The 27,457-nt window shown below is 51.3% G+C and overlaps 1 protein-coding gene across 2 annotated transcripts in view; it reads right to left on the reverse strand.

Annotated features, from left to right (window-relative positions):
* KCND3 (potassium voltage-gated channel subfamily D member 3) overlaps positions 1-27,457 on the reverse strand; it is a 208,849-nt gene that overhangs the window by 2,735 nt on the left and 178,657 nt on the right. For both annotated transcript variants that reach the window (XM_045478651.1, XM_045478650.1), the window contains exons 3-5: positions 8,135-8,297; positions 1,856-1,957; positions 1,434-1,523 (exon numbers count right to left, since the gene is read on the reverse strand). In XM_045478651.1, coding sequence (XP_045334607.1) covers positions 1,434-1,523; positions 1,856-1,957; positions 8,135-8,297 — 355 coding nt within the window. The remainder of the gene's footprint in view (positions 1-1,433; positions 1,524-1,855; positions 1,958-8,134; positions 8,298-27,457) is intronic.

The raw sequence follows: 27,457 nt of genomic DNA on the forward strand, positions 1-27,457 counted from the left end.
CCATTGATTGTACATTCCAGCATTCCCAAGCTCAGTACCGACATTCAGTCCCTCCATCCCAACATTCCCCGCCCCACCTACCCCGAAATCCAGCATTCCGTCTCTTTCACGCCAGCCCCCCACCCCCACAGTCCGACATTCATTCCCTCAAATCCAGCATTCCACCCCTTCAATGCCAGCATTCCGTCCCTCCGGCCCCAAAGCCTCATTTCTTCAATGCCAACATTCCAGCCCTTCAAACCCAAATCTTTTTACCCACATCCTTTCAGTTGACACATTCCACCCAGCACATGCAACTCGGAAAGGGCAGTTGGATCCGGGCCTATCCCGTTGGCAAGCTCCAAGTCTTTGAGAGAAATTCTAGATGCACCTGTACAGTTCTTGACCGTCAGACATAGTTGATAAATCCGGGAAACTAGGGTTTTCAGAGTACTTTCCCATTTTGGAAGCCCTCTTTGGGTTCAACTGCCATCCATAGTGTCCACATTTGGCTCATGCTTAGAGGTATCTAACATCTATTCCCCCTGCATCTAGAGGCCAGGATATGGTACATTTGGAAGTAGAAAGGTCCTTCCTTAGGGTGCTGAGCCCTGACCATGGGCTCTCTGGGGAGGGAGGGCCTAGAAAGGAACAGGGAAGGGTTTCACCGTGTCTCTCTTTGGTTGTCCACCCTGACTTCTCGTCTTCCCTGCTATTCCTAACACTTGTTGCCAAGGGTCCAGGCTTGGCCCCACTGCCCTTCCTTTCAGTCTGTTTGTGAGGCACAAGCATCATGCCACATTCCAGCTACGGCATCCTAAACCACGGCTCTATTTTAACAATAAGCCCTGTAGAGTCTGAACTCCCTGGGAGCCACAGGGTGATGAAGAAGCGGTGGTACTGATAACATCCTTGGCCAGAGAAATGTAGGCACCACCTCCTTCATTCACTGTCTTCTGTCCTAAGAGCTATGTAAGGAGCAAAGGAAGGACTCACAAATTGCAGCAACCTAGCCCGAGGGATAGGACAAAAACTGACGCCCTTCTCCACTCTTCTGTAACAATCTAGGATAAATTCAGCCTTAGTTTTGAAGAGTGATGGCCTTTGGAACTGAGAAACGTAGAGGCGGAGCCCTTAGCTCTCCGTGATCACAAAGTGGGCTATGGGGACTATGTAGGGGTCTGCAGAAAGGCTGGGGGTGGGGGGACCGACCTCCGGCGCTGCTGCAGGACAGAGCTGGCCCCCTACCCGGGTGACTGTGCCCCACTCACTGGGGTTTTCCCCCTGAGGGTTAACAGAGAACCCATTGTTACTTTTTGGATCTAAAGGCGACTCCGACTTCTGAAGCCTGGGCCCAGGGCGAGGCCATGCGCATAGAGTTCTCTGTGAGTTCTGGCCCTCAGAAAAGAGTTGGGGGTCAGGGGTGAGAAGAAGCGCATTGGGCTGGGACTCACAGTGGTTTTCTCCAGGCAGTGCAGCAGGTGGTGGTGCTGGCTCTCGATGAGTGACGTGGTCTTGCCCATGTGCTCCTCCTCTGGGGTGCCCTAGGAAGAAAAAAAAGAGGCTAAGGATGAAGCTGGTGACTCTTCCCGTCTCCATCTCTTCACTTCTCCACAGGAGGTGGGAGAGCACCAGAAAAATCGGGATGAACCAAATTTCAGGGTCACCATAGAACATGCTAGCTTTCGGGCTGGCGGTCCTTGGTCTACAGCTGGGTTAGGGGTAGTGGTGATAATCCTATGGGAGAGGTCTGTGGACGGGACTGCTCTGTGGAAACATGTCTTCCTTAGGGTTCGTGTTGGGGCTTTGGGGTGGCGGTGCCCCTGGGAAGAGAAAGCAAGCCCACCTCCCCAGCCCGGGTCCCGCCGGCGCCTACCATCAGCTCCAGTGCCTCATTGAGGAGTCCGTTGCGCTTGCTATGCAGGTAGGCATTGGAGCTGCCCGTTTTGGCCACGCGGATCCTGGCCAGGCGAGCCTTCTGCAATCGGCAGAGAAAAAAGAGTGAGCGAGACTGAGACATGAGACAACAAGCCTGGGAGGAAAAGCCAGAGGCAGCGGGCTGCCCCTGCACGGCTGCGATCCCAGATGAGGTCTGATGAAGGGGAGGAAGCGGCTTCTTTCCAGCCGCACGGATCTCTGTGTATAGATCCTGGGACCGGGTCTGAGACTCTGTGTACCCACTTAGTGCAGCTTGGTCCTGGTCAGAGTTTCCACTCGTCTCTCTGGTGGAGAGCCCTGATGGAATCCCCGCAGGAGAAATACCACTCATCAAAGTCCTCCCTCCTTCCAAAAGCTTTATGACCTTTATCTACTCAGTCTCACATTAGAGTATGTCTCATCTCTAACTAGACTGCCAGCGGTATAAAGGAGCATACGTTACAGCTCTCCCGATTGTCCCCTAAGGTCCGGTGCGGTTCCCCGCATTCAGCAGGTGCCCAAGGATCAGTTAATTACGAGGAAAGCAAGGAGTGTGCATATGTGCCCTTCACCACTTCTTAACATCTTCCCTTCTTTCTATTTTTTCCCTTAGCACTTATTACTAAGGTAGTAATTGGTTTCTATGTTTATTTTGCAACTGTCCCCCACAAGGTAAACTCCTTGAGGACAGGAGTTCTTGTTTTGTTCACTGATATGTACCCAATGCCTAGGAATTTTTAAATTAATAAGTGTACTTAAAGTTGCATTTCGGTTTTGGGGAGTGGATTCATGCATGGATGTGCCAATACACGTATATTTTTGTCACGCGTGTCTGTGGGAATGAGAGCAGGTGCATGTGACATGGGGGTCGGTGTGTGTATGATGGGGGGGGGGGTGGAGCACATTTTCATATGCCACTCTGGCTTTAACTAGGACAACTGAAAATCTCCCCAGCTCCAGCCTGGTGCCTTCAGCAGATGCCTTCAGGGCCGGTATCTCAATGCAAGTGCATCTGTCTTGCTTGCAGAGGCCCGGGAGGCTGGACACACTGAACGTGCTGCTGCTCTTTTCCTTCCTAATGACCATAATCAGTGTCACCATGACTGCAGCACAACCACAGAGGGAGGCTGAAAGGGAAGAGTCTTTGGGAGAAGAGGGAGAAAGGAACAGTAGAGGGCTTCCTGCTGGTTTAAGAAAATGCAGCGAGAGTCCGGGTTCCTGGGGATCCAGGGCCGGCTCCAGGTCCTTGCCGCTGGGAGCAGAGCCCACGGACTCACAGACCCATCCTGGGGCAGAGGGGTCCCTCCTCCTGCCTCTGCGGAAGCCCCCTGTAACTTCGGCATGGACACTGGGCAGGACCAGCGTCCTTGGAAAATCGTGGCAATTTCCATTTCTCGTCACTCTCTCCCCAGCACGGGGGAGTGTCCCTTCCAAGTGTCCTGCTTGGCTGGTTCACGTGCTCAAAAGATGCTAGGGAGTCAGATCCAGGCTGTCAATAGAAGCACAAAGGACACACTGTATCTCTTGTTTCCTGTGGCCTACGTGTCCCTGTGGGGACAGCTCAACTCCCTTTCCTGGCTTCTAAATATGGGCACGAGACCAGGACCTGGGCCCAGAAGATCTACCTGGGAATCTGAGGAAGAGGGCTTCTCTGGATGGAGAGAATGGAAAGGGGAATCCAGCCAAGAAAGGATGGTGAGTAAGCCCTGTCAGTCCTCTTCTTCTGAGCAAAGAACTTTCATCCCAGCTCCAGGTCTCCTCCCTGGGGAGCCTGCGCCAGCCCTCCCCTCGGCTAAGATGTCTACGTTCAAGCATGTTGCCCACCATTTGAGGATGCGGCTGTTATTGCCTTGGGTGAGGACTGGGTATTGAGAGCTGCATATGGAAATCCGCTTGTGTCAAGCTCATTATTGCCTTCTATAATTTGATTGCACCACTTAGAGCCAGACCTTTCCCGTATCCGGGGTCTGTCTTCATTACTTTCTAGAGATGAAAGATTCTCCTGTTCTCCTTTGTGGCACTTCTTTTAATCTTATCTTACCCTGGGCTCTATTAGAGCAACAGATTGTCATATCAAATGCACAACGCTGTTTAATCATTTCCCACACAGGATAAAGAGGTTTGCAATGTATTTGCAAAACCATACCCAGCACATGAAATTTGGTGAGGATTTCTCATTTGACTTTGAGCTCCTGAGAGCCCGAGTCTGGCCTATGGGTATTTTTATCTTCAGCGTCTAACACAGAGCTGTGAGCTGAGCAGGAGCTCAAGCAAGGCTGGTGAAGACCCAGGAAGGAAGAAGATCCCTCACAGCTGGTCAGAAACCCATCAGTAAGGCCCTTGTGGTGGGCTCATCCTTGTGCGGACTGGTCAGCTTCTCTCTCCTCCCCTGGTCATGAGCACAACGTGAGAGGTTAAAAGAGAATGTGGGCATCACCTAGGCTACGTTAAAGACAAGAAAATTGAGAGTACGAGGGGAAGTAACTTCTCCAGGGCCAGGCAGTGGGGCTGGAGGGTCTTCCAACCTTCAGGTCAAGTGCTGCCTCCATAACATCCCCCTCCTCCTTCCCTCAATTTCAACTCCTGCCAGCAAGTTTCTAAACCAGATTAGCAAAGCCCAGGAAGTTGCAATTTCAACAGGGATGGAGATTCCAGGGTTGAAGGAGAGGTCTGGAAGGAAGATGCTGTCCCTCTGGGTATGGTTCCAGATGCATCTGTGCTCAAGAATCTGTCAGGCCCCAGGAAGAGCACTTCCTAGCTGGCTGGCAGATGCTACTGGGCCATGAGTATGGACATCTCTTGCCCTGGGAGAGGCAGAAGAAGGAAAAAGAGGGAGGCATGGAAAAGCCACACGAAAACACGGCCAACTATACTCCCAAGCACTCATCCCAGAGAAATTAAAGTTTACGTCCACACAAAAACCTGTTCATGAACGTTCGCAGTACTTTATAATAGCCAAAAACGTGGTTCTTATAATCCCATGGTGTGGGATACATCCATGCCACGGGATACTGCCCAGCAAGAAAAAGGAATGGACTATTGACACACACAACTTGGATGAATCTCCAGGAATTACGTGAGGTGAAAAGAAAGCCGATCTCTCAACAGTTACCAATCTCCCAAATGGTTACCTCCATTTATGTAACGTTTTTGAAAGGAAAACATGTAGATGGAGGACAGATAAATGGTTGCCAGGGGTTAGGGACAGGGTAGAAGTAGGCTGGGAGGAGTCCTTATGGGTCGGAGCCGTTCAGCACCTTGACCGAGGTGACGGGTGCATGAACCTGCATGGGTGATGAAACTGTATCAAACTTCACACACACACACACACACACACACACACACACACACACTTACATACTCACCATGAGTACAAGTAAAACTGGGGAAGTCTGAATAGGATTGGTGGATTGTATCAACATCCATACCCTGATTGTGATAATCTTATAACTACATGTGAATCTATAATTATCTCAATAAAAATCTCCACTGAAAAAACCCTCCCACTCCACATGCTCCCCTCTCTCTGTCCGCTGCTAGACCTCCTTACTTGGTCTCCAATTCACATGGCTTCGAGAACCTAGTCTCTGAAGCAAATGGTCACGGAGCCATTTTAGTAACAATCCCAAGCAAACCAGTTGTGACAGGAAAGGATGATAACTTTTTAACCATTTCCTTTACACCTGAGGCAGGTGGACTGGAGCTAACCCTCAGGGCTGTCTAGCTCCTGAGTATATGGTCTGGGCTGAGAATTCTCAGCTTCCATGACCTCCTGCCTGTCCTATCTCTCCACTGTCACTACATCCTCTGTACCTGCCTTCCTTGCCTCATGGTGACAGACTTAGTGCTGGAAGCAGGCGGTATTCTTGTATTCTTTTTTTTTTTTTTTTTGCCTCTCAGAAGAAGCCCAAGGTGAAAGAGACAGTTGAGCAACCTTGAGGAGAGACAGTATCCAGGCAAGGTGAAAACACTGTAAATATTTACTCTGATTTCAGAGGGAGAGAGAAGAAGGTGGGGAAGGAGGCAGAAGGGAGGGAGTATCATCTTTAGCAGCCAGAGGGAGGGATAGGCCAAGGCTGATTCCTTCTGTATGGGGTGGGCTTTTTTTTTTTTTTTCAACTTTTATTTATTTTTTGGAACAGAGAGAGACAGAGCATGAACGGGGGAGGGGCAGAGAGAGAGGGAGACACAGAATCGGAAACAGGCTCCAGGCTCTGAGCCATCAGCCCAGAGCCTGACGCGGGGCTCGCACTCACGGACCGCGAGATCGTGACCTGGCTGAAGTCGGACGCTTAACCGACTGCGCCACCCAGGCGCCCCTGGGGTGGGCTTTTTAAAGTTCCATGGGAAAGGACCACTGTTCTGTTCTTGGCAGGGGCAAAATGGCAGGGGATGTGATGCTCTGAGGGACAGAGGGCACAGAGGGCACAGAGGGCAAGGGAGCCACAGGAGCGGCTTAAAGCCCAGTCTGAGTGGACACAGCAGGAGGCTAGTGTGTGAGCTGGGGATTCCTTGGACCCTCACCCACTAGACCAAACATCTGTTTCAGCCTAGCTCCGGGTGGGTGGGGGGGTTTGCTATAGGACCCCCGGCTCTTCAAGGCCTCAGGCTCCTTGGTTTGAAAGGCAGATCCTAGTTTTCCTGTAGCCCTTTCTTTAGGACAGCATAATGAATTTAGATATTGTTCACATTTGCCAGCTGACTTGAACAGGGAACAAGATAAGACTTCTATTTCTGGGACGGCTTGCAGGGGGGAGGGCGGTGGGAAAGCTTGGACCCTGGGCAAAAAGGTAGGAAATGGGTGCTGGAGAGGATGGAGAGGACAGCACGGAGCCAGAAAATGAACCTAAGGCAGGCTGGCAACATTACAGACCCAGGTCAAGATAAGTCAAAAGGCACCTCAGCACAGGCGGAGGGGGTGACCACAAGGGCACACACAAGGGGATCTGTTAGAAGTGGGAGCCAACTGGATTCATGATATAGTTGCATAATATATATTATTAAGTATTTTTATACGTAAATTACCATACATTTCAGAACTTTCATGAACTCCGTGACTTCGTTTCAGTCAGCATACACAGATATGTTCTGAAATTCTGGATTTTTCTGATATGTCAAGGAGGCCCTGCTTGGTGGAAGGCCAGTAGCAGGGATCAGGGGGTGAGAAAACTACCCAGCTGCACGCAGCATAGGGCCTGACACACAGTAGGTGTGAAAATGTTTGTGGAAAGAGAGAAAGGAAGAAGGAAAGAAGGAAGGAAGGAAGGAAGGAGGAAGGGAGGGAGGAAGGAGAAAGAAGGGGGAAGGAAGGAAGGAAGGAAGGAAGGAAGGAAGGAAGGAAGGAGAAAGGAGAAGGAAGAGTAAAATAAGGACACGAAATCTCAGGCCTCCGTAAGTGACTCTTTCAACAAGGTCTCCCCTGTCCACAGTACCCAGAAAGGCTCTGACCGTACGCCCTGGAGGTTAAGGGGTACCCTATTTCAGCCCAGGTCAGAAGAGAAATGAACAACCCCCCCTTGGTCCTCCCCCTTCCTGATAGGAATCTGGCAAATTCACTAGCCGGATGCCCTAAAAGTGCACCAAAGCTATCAGAACTTTCCCTTCCTCTGTGAGTGAAGGAGGGCACCCACCTGCCCTGCCTTCTCACGCGGTGTTCTGGACACCGGCAACACTTTTCTCAGGGCAGTGGTCCTCCCGGTCTTCAGCTGCACCTCTGCGCCTTAACCCTAAACACCCTGAGGTGACCCACGTCCGTCGTGCCGTTTGTTCTGGAGCTCAGTGGCTTCAGGATGTTCCCCTTCCTGAGTATTCATTCTCTTCTCAGCACATTTATGTTTTGTCCGGATGTTTTGTATAGGTTGTCATAGGGTATTGGAAAGCAATGACGTTCCCCAGTAAGCTCCTGGCAGGGAGAGGGAGGGGCCCAGGCACTGCTGAGTGTTGGTGGCTGAGGTCTTGAAGGGGAAACCCGGGCTCAAGGCAACTGCGTGGAACATCCAGGAGGGAGATCATCAGCTTATGGATAAATGAGGGTCTGTTGCACTTGGCAGCTGGAACGCAGGACACTGGTAGGTAGGGAGGGACACAAAGCTGCCTTACCTTCCAAAGCCAGGGGCCGTCTGTGCTGGGATCCGCCTGGGCAGTCCAGGCCTGGCGACCTGACTGTGATAGCGGCACAAAGCAGAGGGCCAGGCCCCTGTCTGGTGCTGCCTCCCAGCCTCCCAGGGCCGAGGCTTACCTTTTGTGCCCTGCGTTTATCGGCTCTCTGATTCTGGTGGTAAATCCGGCTGAAGTTGGAAACAATCACAGGAACCGGCAGGGCAATGACCAGAACACCACTCAGGGAGCAGATGGAGCCAAAAATCTTCCCTGCAATTGTCTTGGGCACCATATCTCCATATCTGAGAGAGAGAGACAGAGACAGAGACAGAGACAGAGAGAAACAGGTGTGAGGAAGAGGGGTCACTTGGGAAATAAGCCAGACATCCCTGCCCATCACTCACCTATCCATCCATCCATCCACCCACCCACCCATCCATTCATTCAACAATTGTTTAAAGTGCCTACTATGTGCCTGCTATGACCTGGCACTGAACAAAAACAGACAAGATCCCTGTGTTCCCAGAGCCAACAACCTACAAGCAGAAGACCATGAACAAGTGAGTGAACACATAAAAACACTGACTTGTCTTTATTTCTAGGAGGAGAATAGAGACAGGTGCTGTTCCAGGGGCGAGGAGCGTGGTCAGGAAAGGCCTCTCTGAGGAGCTGACATTTCAGCTGAGATCTGAAGGTAAAGGATCCCGGTCAGGGGACACACTTGGGGAAGAGTGTGCCAGGCAGAGGGAACAGAAAGTCAGAGGCCCTGAGGCGAGAGGGAGCGTGGCCTGCTGCGGGAATGATTACAGACCCGCGGGTGGTGGGGCGGGCGCGGAGGGTGGTTGTACAAAAGGAGGTGGAGGTCACCACACGGAGTATGGATTTTGTCCCAAATGCAGCGAGCAGCCATGGGTGAGTATTAGGAAGGAAAGCAGCACCATCTCATGTATGTCCATCAAAATAACACGTAAGAAAACCGCCCTCTCCTCTTGGAGATTCACCACGCACAAAGCACTCCTGCACACTTACCTCACGTGAGCTCCGCGAACCCTGTGAGCTTGGAGTCCTTGGCCCCATTGTGCAGATACAGGAAGTCGGGCTCACCGGCAGATAGACTGCCCACGTTGGGGGACGGCTGTCATTAAAACCCACTCCTATGGCTTTCGTCTCTTTCCCACCAACCACACTGTCTTGGAGGGCAACTGTGAGCTCCAAAACCCAGCCCCGGAAGCCGCGGAGCCACTTTGGGACAGTGCTGGTGCCTCTCAGAGCTCAGAGGAGCTCTCATAAGTACTTCACACCCTGGTGGCTGCCCCCGGGGACGGGCTTGGCCTGGCGCCTGCGCATTCCCGGGCAGGCAGGCCAGAGCCTCTCTCCTCCAATCAATAAGGTACTCTCCACAGTGGTTAAATGTGTAGCCTCTTCTTTATTGAGATAAATTAAAGGCCTTATTAAGCGAAGAGCTCTGATGTCTCCTTTGGCCAAAGCCAACGACACCATCTCCCCGCTCCCCTGCCCTCTCCGTGTTTGGAGGGTGACCAGGAATTGATGCCACCGAAATTGTGGGGCTCAAAGTCACCTGTCCTGAGGGGACCCAGGTGTCTGGAGGATGCAGAGAGGATCTTCTTTATTGAGATGAATTAAAGGCCTTATTAAGCGAAGAGCTCTGATGTCTCCTTTGGCCAAAGCCAATGACACCATCTCCCCGCTCCCCTGCCCTCTCCGTGTTTGGAGGGTGACCAGAATTGATGCCACTGAAATTGTGGGGCTCAAAGTCACCTGTCCTGAGGGGACCCAGGTGTCCGGAGGATGCAGAGAGGATGTGGAAGAGGATAGGGTGAACAGTTTCAGAAGTGTGAGGTACTCATCTCCTAAGCACCCAGGGGCTTTTGGGAGGCGATGCCAGCCATTGACACACATTTGGTGAGTGAATATGTGACTTCACGGAAGCCCCTCAACACCCTCTGAATTAGGTTCCTCTTTGGAGAAGGCACTTCCTTCTCCTTCCTTCCTTCTCCTTCAGTGTCTCGCCCTTTGCCCTGCCTCAAGCTGCCTCTGTGGTCTCTGTGGCTGGGAAACTCTAAAAGCACAGCTGATTGTCCCACGTTCAAATAATCCCAACGATGAAGAAAAGGGGGTTGCCCGTAGAGGCCAATCATGTTACTGGGGCTTTCCGGCCTGTGACGGAGAGGTGCACATCGAGCTCATGACCGTGGGTGGAAATGAAGCATGGCAGGAGTATGGAAGCACAGCGTCAGAAAGGCTACATTTTCGGGTGACTGAGGTGGTGAAAAATGCTCAGGACACAGAAAGGTGGTTTTATCCACTGGAAGGGAGAACAAGGAGCAGAGCTTTCTGCCTGCTGCTGGCGCAGATGGTCCACTGGTAACAGATGACAGAACCAAGCTCCCATGCGCTCTCTGCCTTTCCCACCCAGGAGACCAGGCTTCCTCTGAGAAAGGCCGGGACAAATGTGGGGAAGAAGGATGAGGAGCTTGAGGCAGGGGAGGGGAGAGCAGGCGAGGGCCCAGCTGTCTTCAGTGGAGGCACATCACAGGCGCCCCTGGATCGCACCCCAGGAGACAGGAGGGACGTTTAGATGGAGTTGCAGAACACGGCCCGTGACGGTCGAGAAACCATGGCGCCGCACAGAAATACCAAGAGACTGGAGGCCAAAAACAGCTGTATTGCTATTTCTGAAGAGGAGGCAAGGAAGTCCGAGAAACCACAGACCAACAGGCTTGGCATCCATCAATTCTGCCACGAAACTGCTGGCAGAATTTGAGAGCAGATATTAAGTGGACAGCTTGCGAACGCTTGGAAAATTAGCTGTACTGCTCACTAAGCACGCAACTTGCCAAATTAACCTTATTTCTTGTTTTGAGAGGGTTAACTGGCTGGCGAATCAGGAGGCCGCCGTGTCGTGATTTTAGCAAGGTGTGCTCTCGTCCCAGTTCTTCGTACCCGTGACAAGCCGGAGAAACGGGTGTGGATAGCAGTGTGGTCGGGAGGGGTTGAACAAACACCTCCAGGCTTCTGACCCTTCCCAAAGATTGTCCTAGGCCAGCAAGGGAAGTTCATGGCTTTCGTGTTACAAGGGTCTCCTTTAGTGAAAGGGTAAATAAGTCAATGAAATAAAGAATGAATCTAAAGCCAGGTCTCCAGTGGTGTGTTCCAGAATGTTTCAACAACTTATATAAAGCCAGAGGGAGGCAGCATGGCCTAATGATTGAGAGAGGAGACCGGAGACAGGTCCCAGGTTGATCCCCAGCCCCACATTACTTACTGGTTAAGTGACCTTGGGAAAGTTATTTAAGCAGAGCCTCTACCAATATAAAAGAGGTTTTATATATCTAACTTACAGGCTCGTTGTAATAATTAATCAGATGATTCAGGAGAAGCACTTAATGTTGTCTCTGGGTAAATGTAAATTCTCTATAAATAGCCAGTGCGGTGGGCACCTATTGTTTTGTTTGTTAATAGCCTACCCATTTAGGAACTGTGCCCCCCACCCCATTGCTATGACAGAACCTCCGTCCAGAGGAGCTGCCGAATTCTTACAAACCTTCCCCTACACCCCTGCTGCCACTAGGCGCAGTTAACAAGTTTGGAAGGAGGCATCTGACTCAAGCTGGGCCAATGAGCTCCTTTCCTGGATTCATTTTTTTTAATAGCCTTATTAACATATAACTTATATGTCATATGATTCATCCATTTAAATCATACAATTCAGGGGCGCCTGGGTGGCTCAGTTGGTTGAGCATCCGACTTCAGCTCAGGTCTTGATCTCATGGTTCATGGGTTTGAGCCCCGCGTCGGGGTCTGTGCTGACAGCTCGGAGTCTGGAGCCTGCTTCAGATTCTGTGTCTCCCTCTCTCTCTGCCCCTTCCCTGCTCATGCTCTCTCTCAAAGATAAATAAACATTAAAAATTTTTTTTAAATCATACGATTCAATATGCTTTAGTGTATGTATGGAGTTGTGCTGCCATCCCAGAGTCTAATTTTAGAACATTTTCATCACCCCCACCCCAAACCTCACACCCATAGTAGTAGGTGACCATTCCACACCTCTCTCCCCTCAGCCCTAGGCAACCCCTAAACTACTTTAGACACCTACTGTGTCTATGGGTTTCCTTATTTTGGACATTTCATATAGATGGAATCATACAATACATGGCCTTTCTCGTCTGCCTTCCTTCACTTAGCATGATGTGCTAAGGTTTCACAGTTTATCCTTGCTGTAGCAGGTGTCACTTCTTTATCCCTTTTTATTGTCGAGAAACATCCTCTTGTACGGATGTCCCACATTTTGCTTTTTCGTTCATCAGTGGGTAGACCTTCGGGTTGTTTCCACTTCTAGGCTACGATGAATAAATGAATAAATTCTGTTCTGCAGGTTTGCGCACAAGTTTTGAGGAGTCCCGTGGTTACTCCACGTTTAACAGTGAGGGGGCCTGCCAAACCGTTCTCTGGAGTGGCCGCACCCTTGCATTCCCAGCAGCACTAAACTGGGGCTCCCCTTCCTCCACATGTTCACCACCACTTGTAACTGTCTTTTGCGGCTCGCTGTCCCGGTGGGTGTGAAGTGCATTCCCCCGGCTGGCTAATGATACCGGCGACTTTCTCCCTTCCCCGGATATTTGCCTTTGAGATGAGGCCAATCTCTTCAAGGAGGTTGATGCTACAACAAGTGAAACCCTGGAGCCGCTTTCGGCCACGGGAAGAAGCCAGGCTGTAGTCAGAGAGGGAGCAGGGTGACGCATAGGCAGAGGCGAGAGGAGGAAAGGGGAGGGTGATGGAGACTGAGTTCCTGCCCTAATTCTGGGGACCGGCTTCACTCTCACCATTCCTACGGCTTCACTGTTCAATCCTTCTTTGGACTTTGCACACCAACAAATCAGCGTTTTTGTTTTAACCTTCTTCCACTTGGATCCCATGATAATGATGATGATGATGATGATGATGGTGTTGATAAGGGTACTGCTGATTATTCTTATTAAAAAAAATTTTTTTTTACATTTATTTATTTTTGAGAAACAGAGTGAGACAAAGCACGGGCAGGGGAGGGGCAGAGAGAGAAGGAGACACAGAATCTGAAGCAGGCTCCAGGCTCTGAGCGAGCGGTCAGCACAGAACCTGATGCGGGGCTCAAACCCACAAACTGTGAGATCATCACCTGAGCCAAAGTTGGACGCTCAACCAACTGAGCCACCCAGGTGCCCCTGGTTATTATTATTTTTAAATTAATTTTCTTTATTGAAGTAGGGCTGACGTACAATATCCTATTCACTTCAGGCATGCATCATAGAGATTCGATATTTTTATACATCACGCAATGATGCCCATGATAAGTGTAGTTACCATCTGTCACCGTACAAAGTTATTACAACCTTATTGACTATTCTCTACGCTGTGCATTACATCCCGTGACTTATTTATTTCATAGATGGAAGTTTGTGCTTCTTCTTTTTCTTAAGTGTATTTATTTAGAGAGAGAGAGAGAGAGAGGGAGCACAAATGGGCTAAGAGCAGAGAGAGAGGGAGAGAGAATTCCAAGCAGACTCCGTGCTGTCAGCGCAGAGCCCCACACGGGGCTCGAACTCATGAACCGTGAGATCGTGACCTCAGCTGAGATCAAGAGTCAGATGCTTAACCGACAGAGCCACCCACGCGCCCCAGAAGTTCGTACTTCTTAATCCCCTTCATCTACCCCACGCATTTCATCCATTAGATACTCTGGTAATCAGCAGTTTGTTTCCTTTATCTATGAGGATGTTTCTATTGTGTTTTGGTTGTTTGTTTGTTTTCTTTTTTAGATTCCACGCTTAAGCGAAATCACAGAGTATCTGCCTTTCTCTGTCTACTGCTGGTTATTTTAAAGCAAGCTCTTCACATTTCTAAATGACAGCGCTACTATGAATTGAGGTCTTTTGGAGTCAAAAGGATTTTAACAGGTTGTAATCATGGGTGAAACCAGCCAGATTAAATCTAACAAAGATGAATGACAACACTGGCATTTTGATTCAAATAATCAATGACTTGTATAGCTGATGGGAAAAACCAGCTTGAAAGCCATCCGTGTTAAAAATCACCAGGGAAATTTAACTTTGACACAGCCACCAGCATAATGCAGCTGCTAAACAGCTAATGTCCAGAAAGAAGGAGTAGGTGTTCAGACTTGCCCCTTGGAGTCGACCACTTCTAGGCTGCTGTGTGGAGTTCTGGGCACTATATATTCTACAGGACATTGATTAACTAGATCACATCCAGAGTTAGGATGGTCAATTGTCTGGAACTCTTCTCATAGGGAAAACGATCAAGGGGCCAGGAACGTTTGGCCTGAAGAAGAAGGGATGGAGAATGGAAGGATGGATGGGAATCATGTACTGGAGCCTACCTGGGAACTCTACCTGCACCCGTGGGTCTCTCAGTAACCCCATCAGGTAGGGCTAACCCTCCATAGGAACGTGGAGCCCACGTCCAGGGAGGACAGTGACGTGTGTAAGGTCCTCAAGTGGCCGAACCGTCTGGGTTAAACCCCAGGTTGGTCTGTTTCCATTGCCCTGCTCTGTCCTCCACTTCCTGCTCCTCCGGGGAGTAGGCAGGTGGACGAGGATGGTGGTGGGGAGGGTTCTGGGGAGTCAGCTGGAGCTCACCCCTTCCTCTGTCTCTACTGCCTCAGTGGTCCTGTGCAGCGGTTAAACGTGTGGACTCTGAGGCAAATCCTGGCTCTGCCACTTGCCAGCTGGGTGACTTTGAGCAAACCCCTTAGCGTCTTTGACCACAGCTCCTGGGACTGCTAACACAGTGGTACCTACACTTCACGGGGTTGTTGTGGGGGATTAGCGAGGTCCAATGTGGAAAATGCTCAATGGCACATAGTCAGAACTTTATTGGTGTTTATTAAACAAATCCAGGGCCTAGACCACCGCTGCTTCTAGACTGGACGTCAGCATAGCCTCCTAACCAGCCTTCTCACTTGCACTTTTGTTCCCTTTTAAATTCACAAAGAGCCACATTTTTAAAATGCAGATCCAAGCATGCTCCTTCCCCAGCTCACACTTTAATAAATGTTGGTGGAATGTGTGAGTTAATGAATAAAACATACCTGGCAATGTTGTTGCAAAGACTACATGCTTGCTACACAGTAAACACTCATTAAATAGCAGCTAATCATGACTGCAAGGATCGTCCTGGGCAGTGACCTTTGTCCCAGCCTCCCGGGGGCCCACCTGGGCAGGAGCACTGAGGTGCAGGAGCGGACAGTGATTCTCTAAGTGCTACTGGCATCTATGGCCTATTTTCTTTGTGGAATTTTGAGGAAAGAAAGGGGTGAGGAAAGAAAAAGAGAAAATGTCATGGCCTAGAAAAAAAAATTTAAGGCCTTAGCCTTATTTCCTTTTGTCTTCCTTCTTCATGCAAATAAGGACTCCCTTCCCCCACTCCCCAGCCTGGCTCTGAGAGTGGAGGAGAGGAAGGGAAGAGAAAGTCCCTCCTGGAGTGACTCCCAGGTACGATGAACTATGGTGCTCACCCAGGACCTCACCTGTGGCACGTGAGGTGGCCGTCCGCCCCGGAGCAGGAGGGGCTCAGGTACTCAGGGCCTCTCTGTCCACCTCTCTTTCCTGTCACATCCTCGGTAATCTGCAGTGGTGTCTGGGCTGTGGCAAGAGCAGGGACGCTTACCCTCCTAATATGGAAGGCTAATTAATTTGTATTAGGGTTTAGGGATAATTAAACTTTTTATCTGAACTTAAGCTGCACAAACCACCCGCCTTGTACAATTAATTGCTGCCTTCACTTCCTCCTCCAGGTGCTGAGAGATAAGTGTGAGCTGAGCTCCCTGGTCTGATTCTGCCTGCGTCTCGGGCAGGGGCAAGGCTGCACATCTGGCTGGGCGTCCGTTCTTTACTGGAGGCCAGACAGTGCCCATTCAGGACTCAGCTGCTGGGAGCTCCGTCAGGGAGACACGTCCTTGAGTTTCTGTAAGGGGGCTGTCTCCCCCTCACTGCCACACTTACTTCTGCACCCACCTTCTCCACCGGGAGGCCCCTGAACTTGGTTTCCTCCTCTGCTCCTGGACCCCTGGTATTGGGGATGCAGATGGGGGTTGGAGGTTGTCCCGGTGGGTAGGGTCAGGGTGGGGAGAGGCCTTCTCTGGGCAGGCTGGGCACCATGGCAAGTTCTAGGGACTCAGACCCCTGTGGTCACCTCCTTGTCCAGGGCAAAGGACAATGGTAGTCTATCCTGGAGGACCCTAAAACACCAGCCTGGCTGGTTAGAGGAGCAACAGGGAGCTTCAGAGGTGACTGCCTCCAGGGCAACAGCCTGGCCATACCCTTGCAAATGACTTCAGCCCTGTGCTGTTGATTCTCAAGGAGCGGGACTTGGGATATCAAATGAAAGCATTATATCACTTTTCCTTCCTACAGCGTGCCTCTCCCCCCACCCGCGATCCCCCCTAAACAACCAACCCACTTTAGTTGTATCCCTGCAGGGAAGTACTCTCCTGGGTTCACCTGCAAAATGGCCCCCGTGGTGAGCCAGGAGCCAAAAGGATGGGTTGGCATTTTGGAACCTTGAGGTTCCTCTGAAGATGCCATCTGAGGGGGCAGCTGAGGCTCAGGGCAAGAGGACCTAATAACAGTCACTGTAAAATTCAGTAATGATCTATTTTTATTTAGCATCAATATGCACCGTTTGATCTTCCTAACAGCCATACGAGGTATTATTAGCTCCGTTTTTGAGGAAACTGAAGCTGAGGGAGGCTGAGTACCACGTGCAGGGTCATCTGCATGGCCAAGCCAGTGTTCCAAGCCAGCCTCCCATGGCTTCAGAGCACCCCTTTTTCTCTGTGTCCTACTGCAGAAAAGGAGAGAAGTGCGAAGGGAGATGTTTCTGGGTTCGGCCAGCACAGACTCCTGGGAAAAGGGGATGCCTGATCCTTCCAGGCCACTGGTGTGGTTGGCCTGCGGTGCAGGGTCGCAGCCAGTCACAGCAGCGGGTTCTTGGCCACTGGGAGTCTGTGGCAATAGTCTCCATGCCTCACCCCTGCCCCCCCCCCCCCACCCCGCTCGTCCATGGCAATTGTGCCGGGTGACGGAGCTGTTCTAAACCACTGTTTCTCAAACTTTCATGTGCATTAGAATGACCCGCAAGGCTTGTTAAAACAGATTGCCGGACTCCGACCTCACTCAGATTTCTGATTCTGTAGGTCTGGAGTGTGCCCTGAGAATGTGCATTCTAACCACGTTCCTAAGTGACAGTGCTGTTGGTCATCTGGGGAACAGGCTTTGAGAACCACTGCTCCAAAGCATCCTCTCTCCACAGGTCACACATCTGCAGACTCACAGAATGTCAGAGCGGCAGAGAGCTGCCGGCAACCAGCCTCAGGCCGGCCATTGCACCTATGAGGAAACCAAGACCCCACGATCAGAAATCAGGTGGCGGAGCCTTTCTCATGGCCCAGAGAAATGCCCTGCCTGTTTTGTTTACTCCACATACACCCAAAGCTGCATGAGCCCACATGTTTCCACCCCTGACCCTCCGGGTAGATCGATTCATCAAACACCTGCTGGGTGTTTACCCTGTGTCCCTCACTTTGCTAAGTGCCCAGGGGTGCAAAGCTAAATAGCCTCTGCCCACATGTTCCCTGAGCTTACGATCTCAGGGAAGGCAGACAAGCAATCACGATGATGATTCAATGGCATGATGCTACAAGAAGAATGTGCACAGGGTCCTGTGTGAGCATGAAGGAGGGGGCTCTGAATCAGGCTGGGGGTGGGGGTGGTCAGAGGACCTCCCGGAGGTGGCGGCACGGGCTGGTTTCTTGAGCTGCGAAGCAGTAGGGCTGGCCCAAGGGATATAAGAAATTACTGGCTGGAGGAAGGGGCAGATGGGAGACGAGGCTGGAGAACTGGCCACATGAAGGCCCTTCTGGGTTAATCCAAGAACTCTGAACTTTCTCCGGCTCCAGCTGGCTAAGGATTGCAAGTGGGGGGGGGTGATGTGACCGAATATTCCTCTTTGAAAGAGGACCCTGAAAACAGAGTGGAAGACAGACTGGAAGGGGATGAAGGCAGAGGCAGGGCAACCAGTTAAGAGGCTGCTGTACGGGTCCAGGCAGGAAATGACGAGGCCTGAACGAAAGCAGTGGGCGGAGATGGGAAGGAGCAGGTAGAGACTTGCAAAGTCCAAGCAGAAGCTGCTGGACTTGGTCACTGACCCGGTGTGAGGCTGGAAGGAAGGGAACCCAGGGTGGCACCCGGGCTTGGGAGCCGGGCAAACTCTGTGTACATCTCCAGCCAAGCTCCCACATGCGTCAGGCTCCTCTATGACTGCAAGGCTTTAACCAGACCCTTCCCTCTGCTAGAAATGATCTTCTCTCTCTCTCTCTCTGTCTCTCTTTCTCCTTCCCAGGCAACAACTACTCATCTTTCCGGATGCTGTTCAAATGTCACCTCCTTCAGCAAATCTCCCCCCCGCCCCGCCGCCGCCCCGCCAACCCCCAAGCAGAGTGTCACTCATTCGTCTGTCTTTCCATCTCCATCAGAACACATACTCCTCTATGTGGTGATATAACCCCCTGAAATGGCTCTTTTCCCTTTTCCCCCGTCCGAGTTTTGATAAGTGCCGTCCGAGCACAGGGCTGTCTATCTCTGCACTGCGGGTGCCTAGCCTGTTGCATGATGCCCAGTAGGGACGAAATAGTTCAGAGTGAATGGGAGATAAAGTGGCCGCTCTGGTGTGTGTTCCATGGACTGGAGGTGGACCCCTGAGGCTGGCTCCTTCTGGAATCAGACCACAAGCTCCAAGAGGGGAGAGGCTGTATCCTTGGTACCTAGAACCATGCCTGGCACATGGTGTGTACTCGGGATATTTGTTGAGTGAACTATCAACTATTTGTTGGTATTTGTGAGTGAACTATAAACAGATTAGCAATGGAACTGCTGACTCTAGCAGACCAGATTGTCAGGGAGCCCTTCTGCTGCAACACATCTAAATCCTGAATCAAATACACTTTTGGATGCATTGCTGGGTTCACTTGAAGTACGGGAAATCCACTTTACCCCCAGTAAAAAGGAACCAACCACAGCGGGGAAGCCCAGCTGGGAGGAGGGAGTAGTAAGCAGAGGGAGGAACACCATTACTCCGAGGGCATGGGCCAACATGACCTGTGACCTGTGACCTGTCACTGGAAACTGAACTTTGGGCCAACAGCAAAAAGGAACTCTCTCGGTCTTCAAGTAAAGCCAGGCCCCATAGGTGAGCAAAAGTGCTCCCAAGAATGGTCACATTACCTGGCTTCTGGGAAAATCAGATTTAAATCCTATCCAGTGGAAAAACCCTTAACCCAGGCCTTCGGGACTCCTACAGATTAAGATCATGTAAATATGGGTTTGCTTAAAAAACAGCAAATCGTAAAGAAGCAAGCAACCATGAATGACGGTCAACAGAAGGAAACCAACAATAGATTTACGTGCCCCGCCCCCATGCACTTCAGATACTGAAATCAACAGACACAAAGAGTTAGGTATGAAATGTTATTCCAAAATAAAGGATGGAATTGCAAAGATGAGCTAGCAACAGAACACCATCAGAAATCATGAGGCACATCTGAAAAAGAACCAAATGGAGTTTCCAGACATGAAAAAATTAAATGCTAAAATTAATTAGGACTTAAATCAACAGGTTAACCTTCATGGGTTCAGCCTCCGGAGCAGACCTCTACTTCCCAGTCTAATCCTTGAGGACCCTCCTGTGGTCACTTGGTCCCAAAGCCCTTGTACCTGAGTGTATTTGGGTCATGACAGGTAGGAAGGCAGTGAAGGCCATGTTGCTGTCTGCAAACAGCCATGTCACCAAAAGAGGCCATCACGTCACAGTGCTGAACGAAGCTAGCTTCCTACCCAGACACAACCTTTTTGCTCTCACAGCTCCCAGGAAAGACACACTGGCATGTGAGAGTACATAGAAGACAAGAAGACAGCAAAATCAAGACAGTGAACCGATGTTATAACTAGACAGGAACAGTACCGGCTGGCTGGCCAGCCACCTTCGTGTAAAAACCAGGAGAGGAGATGTAACCATATTCACTATTGGTCTCCCGTCAATGGCAAAATATTCACATGATTATTGGGATTTGGTTATTTCTGGTGACACTTCCCAAACACCCACTCAGTTGTTCTGACTGCGCTCTGAATGGGCCTTGCTCCAAGGGTGGTCTGCAAGGACATGTGGCCTTCAGAAGGCAGACGCCGAAGGGCTGGCACCCCAGAGACTGCAAGACCATCCAGTTCTGACTAGACCCAGCCCTGGACCGGGAGACGGCAGTTGTGCCCTTGTCTGGGGCATCCACGGGCCGGGAGTCACACTGGCATGTCCCAAGTCCCCGCCCCAGTCTCCACAGGCACGTCCTTCTGGAAACTGGGCCTTGCTCAGTCGTTCTCCCCGACCTCAGCCCCCGGGAGACCTGTCCCCATTTGTCCCCTCCACACTCTCGGGAGTAGAGATTGACAAGAAAGAGCCATGAGGAACAGCACACGCGTCTGGTCAGACCCCGGTGGTCCCTCAGAGGCCTTGTCCCGCAGGCCTGCACCATCTGTTTCTCTTTCTCCATATGTTCATCACAACAGCCCTTCTCCCCAGGGCGGTCCTCGGCCTTCTGCCGCCCTGGGCTGGCACGCATTTCTCAGACAGGGATGAGCTGCCTCGACTATGAAGTGGGGCAAGACAAGCCATGACAAGCCTTTGGCCTGTGCCAGAGTGAGCACCTGTTGCAGAAGGCGTGGGCTGGATTTGGGGAGAAAGAGGGAAGGGCCCACAAAGCCTGTAGAGCAGAAGTAGGGGTGTGGCCAGAGTCAGACAGCAGACGGCACAACTAAAGGGGACAGAGCAGTGAGGGGACCGTCCACGGAGGGACAGGCAGCTGGGGCAGAGGCTGGAGTGAGTAGGTGGAAAAGCACACAAATTCTTGTGGACCGAGTACTTGTGGATGTGGACTTTCTCTGAAGGTCTGGTCTTGCCTCTGTTAGCACATCACTTTCTTGTGTGGCTCCAGCGAGACGGTGGTGGAGGTGACAGGCAGGAGGGGAGTGGGCAGGACACAAGGGTGTGGGGCTGAGAGGAGTCTTACTGTATTTCATTTATTTTTTAAAAGATTTTTTTTTAAGTTTATTTATTTTGAGAGGGAGAGAGAGAGAGAGAGAGAGAGAGGAAGCACAAATGGGAGAGGCAGAGAAAGAGAAGAGAGAGAATCCCAAGCAGGCTCCACACTGCCAGCTCAGAGACTGACGCCGGGCTCGAACCCACGAGCTTAACTAACTGAGCCACCCAGGTGTCCCTATTTTATTTTATTTTATTTTATTTATTTTATTTTTTTGAGAGACAGCATGAGAGCAGGGGAGGGGCGGCGGGGGGGGGGGGCGGGTGGGACAGAGGATCAGAGAAGCAGGCTCTGTGCTGACAGCAGAGAGCCTGATATGGGGCTAGAACTGAACAACTGCAAGATCACGACCTGAGCCGAAGTTGGACGCTCAACCGACTGAGCCACCCAGGTGCCCCAGGACTGAGAAGAGTCTTAGCCCCAGGCCACAACAGCTAAAGGGGCTAAGCAATGTGGCCACTGGACCCTATATATGGCCACCAGTTGTCCCCACTCATTATATAACCCGGCTCTGCTGACCAGACAGAGGCCCCCTCCCTTCTACTCTGCACTAATACCTCCCTCCCTCATCGTGGGTGTTCTCCCTCCTCTTCCTCCCACCCCACACCCTAGGAACCAGGAGCTGTTCTCCCTCTTCCTTTAGGCCTTATCAGAACTGCTCTTCGTCCCCATTGTCTCAGAGTCTCAAGGTGGCATGGGATCCTCTCCGGTGGCCTATCAACCTTTTTCCCACCCTCCAGGGACCTCTCTTGCACTGGCTTTGGAGTCAGACAGACCTTTGCTTAAGTCCTTGCTCTTCCTACTCAGCTAAGACCTCTGGCAATCAGGAGCTTCCTCAGTTTGCTCATCTGAAAAATGGCATCGCAGTGAGCTACCTCGCAGGGTTGTTATGAACCTCACGTCTGTAAAAGCTCTTTATAAACTGTGAGGTGACCTTAGTTATAACTAGTTCTATATATAGTTTATAGTTACCATCTATATGTAAACTCTAGTTATCCATATATATAACTAGTTACAATTATGTAACTATTATAACGAGTCATAACTCAGCTCTAACTGAGAGCTTAGTCATTCTTCTGCACGAAACAATCTGGGTCATGGATGGGAGCCTCACATTGTCAGTTTACCTGCAACTTGCACCTGTAAGTCTTAGTCCTGCCGTGGGAGTCACAGAGTGTGTCTGTCCCTCTGCCAGCTGGACAGCCCTCCTCGGAGCTGCTCAGTCATGCCGTGGCTGCCCATTGCATTTGGCCTATGCCGGAGGCCACTGTTTCACACCTACCTGTCCTCCCTTCCCTGGCAGGCCCCAGGCGTGGGAGAACGCAGTGGCACGCCAAGAACATGGGCTTTGCGTTGGAAACTTGCTTCTCTCTCCGTGCAACTCTAGGCTGGTGACTTAGCCCTGTGAGCGATCCCTCAGTTGTAAAACCAGGAACAACGTCTCCTTGCAGGGGATGGTCCCGACGCACTCACAGCGCCCGCAGCACGGCATTCACACGACTGTGGATTAATGCCATGCTCCCCGCTAGGTGAGCAGTGGCATGAGAGCAGGCCTGGTGCAGCGCGAGGCACATAGTAGGTGCCTCATGAACCTGACGTCATGGAGGCAAAGAGGGGGGCTCTCACTTGTGTGTTACTCCAGCACAGGCACTGTTGAAGTGCTAGATGAAACTCAGCCTTGAGCCCGTAGTGGAATTAAATTCCTGGGTCCCCCAAGACACTTAACTATTACCTCTAACCTCATCTCAGGCACTTAAAATCCTGCTCCGGGGCTTGCGGCCAAGTTAAGGTTTCTGCCGAGCTGTGGGAAAACCCAGAAGGATCCTTCGGCATCTTGCACGCGGCCAGCCCCGGGCTCAGCACTTCCGGGTCTGGTCTGATTTAGCTCCCTACATTCGCTGAGCCTTTATCACTCCCCTGAAGTGTTTCTCTGGCTCTGGAAGGTGGACATGAGCTGTGGGCTGGACTCTGTCTTGCCTGACCCCACCGAAGGTGGCTGGAGGAGGAAAGGGTGAGGGGGCCGCTCCCAGGGCTCTCAGTAGATGTCCGGGCCCTCCCACACCTGCCTGGAAGGGCCAGCAGCCTGGTCTCTTCCCTTTATCATTAGTCTCTGGGTCTCAGAGCCACTGTCTCTCTCTCTCTCTCTCTCTCTCTCTCTCTCTCTCTGTCTTACCCTCTGCTTGTGGTGAGCTGCTTCTTGATGTGACACCCCAGACACTCCCTGTGCGTACCAGGCTGTCTGCTCTCTGCCCTCACCCCCTTCCCTGTCTCCCCATGTCGCCGGTGACAGCAGGGGCCCTGCCTGCCTGGGTCACCTCTGCTCCCTCAGTGCCAACCACAATGCCTGTTAGGTAGTGGGGTCATCACATGGTTGCTGAAGAAATGGATGTTTATCCACTTCTTTTAGACTCTCTTTTGGACCCTTATGTCCAAGCTGTTCCAGCCAGAATTGTCTGGGCTGAGGTCTGCTAGGAACAGTAAAGATAATCTTGGGCTGGTTAGAGGTGGTTCCTGGGGCTGCTGGTTGAATGTGCGTGTGTGCGTGCCCGTGTGTGCGTAAAATAGCGTTCCCCACGTCCATCAAACCCCAGATGGACACGTCATTTCCTCCTCACCCCTCCAGAGAAATACTCTGCCATTCCCCCCCGCACCTGCACTCACACCAGATCAGAGCTGGAAGAAACCTAAAATATCCTATGCTCCACGCATACTGGAGAATTATGGGGCAAATGATACATCTCTGGAATTAGCTTTAAAATACTCCAGGAACGAAAGGCACACGAGGAGAAACAAGATGCAGTCAGGTAGGTAGGTATGTGGGGCTTCACTGACCACTCTCCCTACTTTGCTATATGCTTGAGATCTTCCGTAATAAGAGGCTAAAAAATTAAACTTAGTTCAAAGAAGAACCATCTACTCCAACCCCCTCATTTTCAGAGATGGCTGAAGCCACTGCTCATTTTTCATGTATGACACACAGTCCTGCAAAATCCCTTGTTGCTTATTTAATGTTGGGGGAGAGGGGCTTGTGTTGCCAACCAGATTCTTGCTTCTTGAGGGCAGGGCTGTGTCCTTTGCTATTTCGTATTCTCCTATACAGCGAAAACACGGGGCTGGGCGAATTGGAAAGCACTCAATCAACAACCGAGGGCGGGAGCTGCCCAACTTTTTGCCCCTTGGACCAAGACCTCCTTCATATCCCCCTGTCCTCGGCATGTTACTCCTCCACATTCACCCTTTCCCAGCTCCTCTCTGGCTCTTGCCAAGGTGACCGGTCAAGGGCTCCCCTGTTTCCGTGCCTTCCATCATCCCTGGCAGTATGTTCTCCATGTTGTCAATATTTCATTTAATTAGATCTGAATGGAGGGAGGCTCATGGGCTTGGTCCCTGCATCTCTCAGACTCCCCAAACCTCAATGCGACTGCACACACACACTGCATTGTCACGGAGCCTCTGCACTCTGGACCCTTCCTTTATAACATTTTGCCCCGCACCCTTCAAGTCACCTTCAGAGGTGTGGGCTTCATGGGGCTGCAGCTGCAGGGAAGGGAACATGCTGGCCAGTCCCATGGCTCTGCATGGCTCTACATGGCGCCCCCGGCTGGTAACCTCTGTGGGAAACAGCCAGCCCCAAGTGAAGGCCAGGAGCACGTGAGCAAAGTACCAGGCCCTGGCCCAAGGACTCCATGCATATTCACTTACTGAATCCCCCAACGCCCCAGGACACGGTCTGTGACGATCCTCACTCTGCACATTAGGAAACTGAGGCTCAGCAAGGAGAAGTAACAATCCCCAAATCCCACAGGTAATAGACAGCAGAACTGGAATTGGTGCCCATGCTCTTGACCACTGCCTTGCCGTGAGGGAAGGATACTGGACCCAGAACACAGGGCTCCGACAAGGCTGCACAGCTCTCCCCGCCTGCCTGCGCGGCACTTCTCCTGCGGCCCCTGGAGGGCCTGTGCACGCAACTGTTGGGACGGGCGAGCCGCTGCAGGGTGATGGTGTATCGAATAAAGGGCAGAGGGCTTCTGGGCTGCAAAGCAGAACCAGGTGGCATGAGGAAAGGGCGGCCTAAGTGACGGGCAGGGTTTATTTATGTGCTTCCTCTTCATCAAAGGGCCCCTTTACAAATGACTCAATCGACTATTAATCTTGATGAAACAGCAACCCCGGTGGGGAAAAAGCACGTTAGAAAATCTGCAAGAGGAAAACGCATGCATCTCAGCCTCAGTCCACTGGGGAGGGGACACGTGGGGACAGTGCAGGGAGGAAATCTTCCAGGGCCTGGCAAAGAGCCATGGCCGCAACCTGGGCATGTACCCAGAACCCCCTGGCCCCCTACCCCGCTTGGCTTCCCAGTCCACACCCCCTGTCTCCTGGCTGATAGGGCCCCCACTGAGCCCCACACAGTCAGACTGAGACACACACCCTCTGTGTGTTAATGAGCTCCTGTGTGGACGGGGTGAAAATTAATCTTAGAAATATTACCAAGTGCAAAAGGAAAGTCCTCTAGGGCCATAAATCCGCTGCCTTTAAAGAGCTTGGCTCAGCAGAGGCCTTCAACTTTAGGGAGAAAGCAAACTTTTACTTGAGAGCAAGATTACTGCTGGGAGGGGAGGGACGCAGAGGGTCCAGTCTGCTGTTGGCTGTGGGCTTAGAGCAAGCGCTGAAGCGAATTCCCGCTGTTGCTGCAGGACAAAAATGCAGCCTCTGGCTTGTGGCAAAGGGGAGAAGTAATTACTGAATGTGTTAACAGTTTCATAAACTCAGAGGCCTGGGACTGAAGTGTTCTGGAGGGGCTGTTGGGTGACTTCCAGGAAGCAGGGGGACGAGGAGGCAGGAAGAGGAGGGAGGAAGGTGGGGAGCAGGCTCTGTGCGGTTCCCATTAGGCCTCATCGGAACCCCGCTCTGGCCTCCCTCCCAGGCCCTGCCGCCATGTGAGCCCAGCGCCCCACCCCCATGGGGCACTCTCTCCGGGGGAGCACATCTGTCCCGACCTGGATGTTCACCTGCCTCCTGTACACTCAGCTCTGCAAGGAGCAGCTGTTTCCCCAGGAACAGGGTCACTCGAGGGGGCACTGGGATCCCCGCCCCAGTGGAGAGCACCTGCTCAGCTGGCCTGCCATTTCCACTCGGGGATTTTTCTTTTGACGAGGAAGCTCTGTTCTGTGGACGCAGCTGTGCATGGTGCTCCCTGCCCAGCTCCCCCAGCTCCCTCTGAGCCCTTCATGGACACTTTAAATACCTTTCCTGCTCCTCTTTTCTATTCCCAAGCATGGAAGAGTGGGAAAACTGCGGGCTTCGGGCTCAGAACAGTCTTGATTCAACTCTTGTATCCTCCACCGGGGGGACCGCTTGACTCGGTCAGTTTCCGCCCCTCATTTTCTCATCTGTAAAATGGGAATATTCCTATATGCTCACCTCACCCGATCACTGTAAGGGAAAATGAGAGACACGACATCTGCTTCCAGGAATGGAAAGTTAAGTGATTTGAATAAACCCTTCCTGCTGAGGACAAATAAAAAGCTGGATGAAATACAGCAAACATCTTAGATCATCAGTGGGGAATCATCGGATCATAGTCTCTGAGGAGGTGAGAGCTCAGAGAGGTGAGCCCAGTACTTGACCCCACCCTTGCCTTTGAAAAATAAATTAATTCAGAAGTCACAGTGACAAAAATGAGCTGTGGATTTTGCAGTATCTCCTCTCCCCTCCAGGTGGGAAGTCTGAATAAATACTCTCCACTCCTTTCAAAGTTAGGGTCCTGAAGGGCTTCACTTTCAGGGTAAAGATGAACTGAAAGAAAATATTCCCTTCCATGGACACAGCCTTGAATTTGGGTACAGATATTCAGATTTAAGGTAGTCCTGGACTGGTAGAATTCCCAAGTGCCTTACAGAAGCAAACTAGAATCCTCTCTGAAGAAAGGATACTCTCATCCTAAGCTACAGATTATTCCTCTAAGCAATGTTGAGGGGCACCTGAGTAGCTCAGTCAGATAAGTGTCCAACTTTGGCAAAGGTCATGATCTCACGGCTCATGGGTTGGAGCCCCTCGTTGGGCTCTGTGCTGACAGCTCAGAGCCTGGGGCCTGCTTCAGATTCTGGGTTTCTGTCTCTCTCTGCCCCTTCCCTGCTCATGCTCTATCTCTCTCTCAAAAATAAGTAAATATTAAAAAAAAAAAAAAGAAATGTATTGTCCAGCACAGAGTCAAAAAACACAGGGAGAGAAGACACTATGAGAGAGAACCAGAAGAAATAACAGATAACAAAGAGAGGCACATACACTTGAAAC

This window comes from Leopardus geoffroyi, chromosome C1 (assembly GCF_018350155.1).
Source record: "Leopardus geoffroyi isolate Oge1 chromosome C1, O.geoffroyi_Oge1_pat1.0, whole genome shotgun sequence".
In the NCBI taxonomy this organism is placed as follows: domain Eukaryota; kingdom Metazoa; phylum Chordata; class Mammalia; order Carnivora; family Felidae; genus Leopardus; species Leopardus geoffroyi.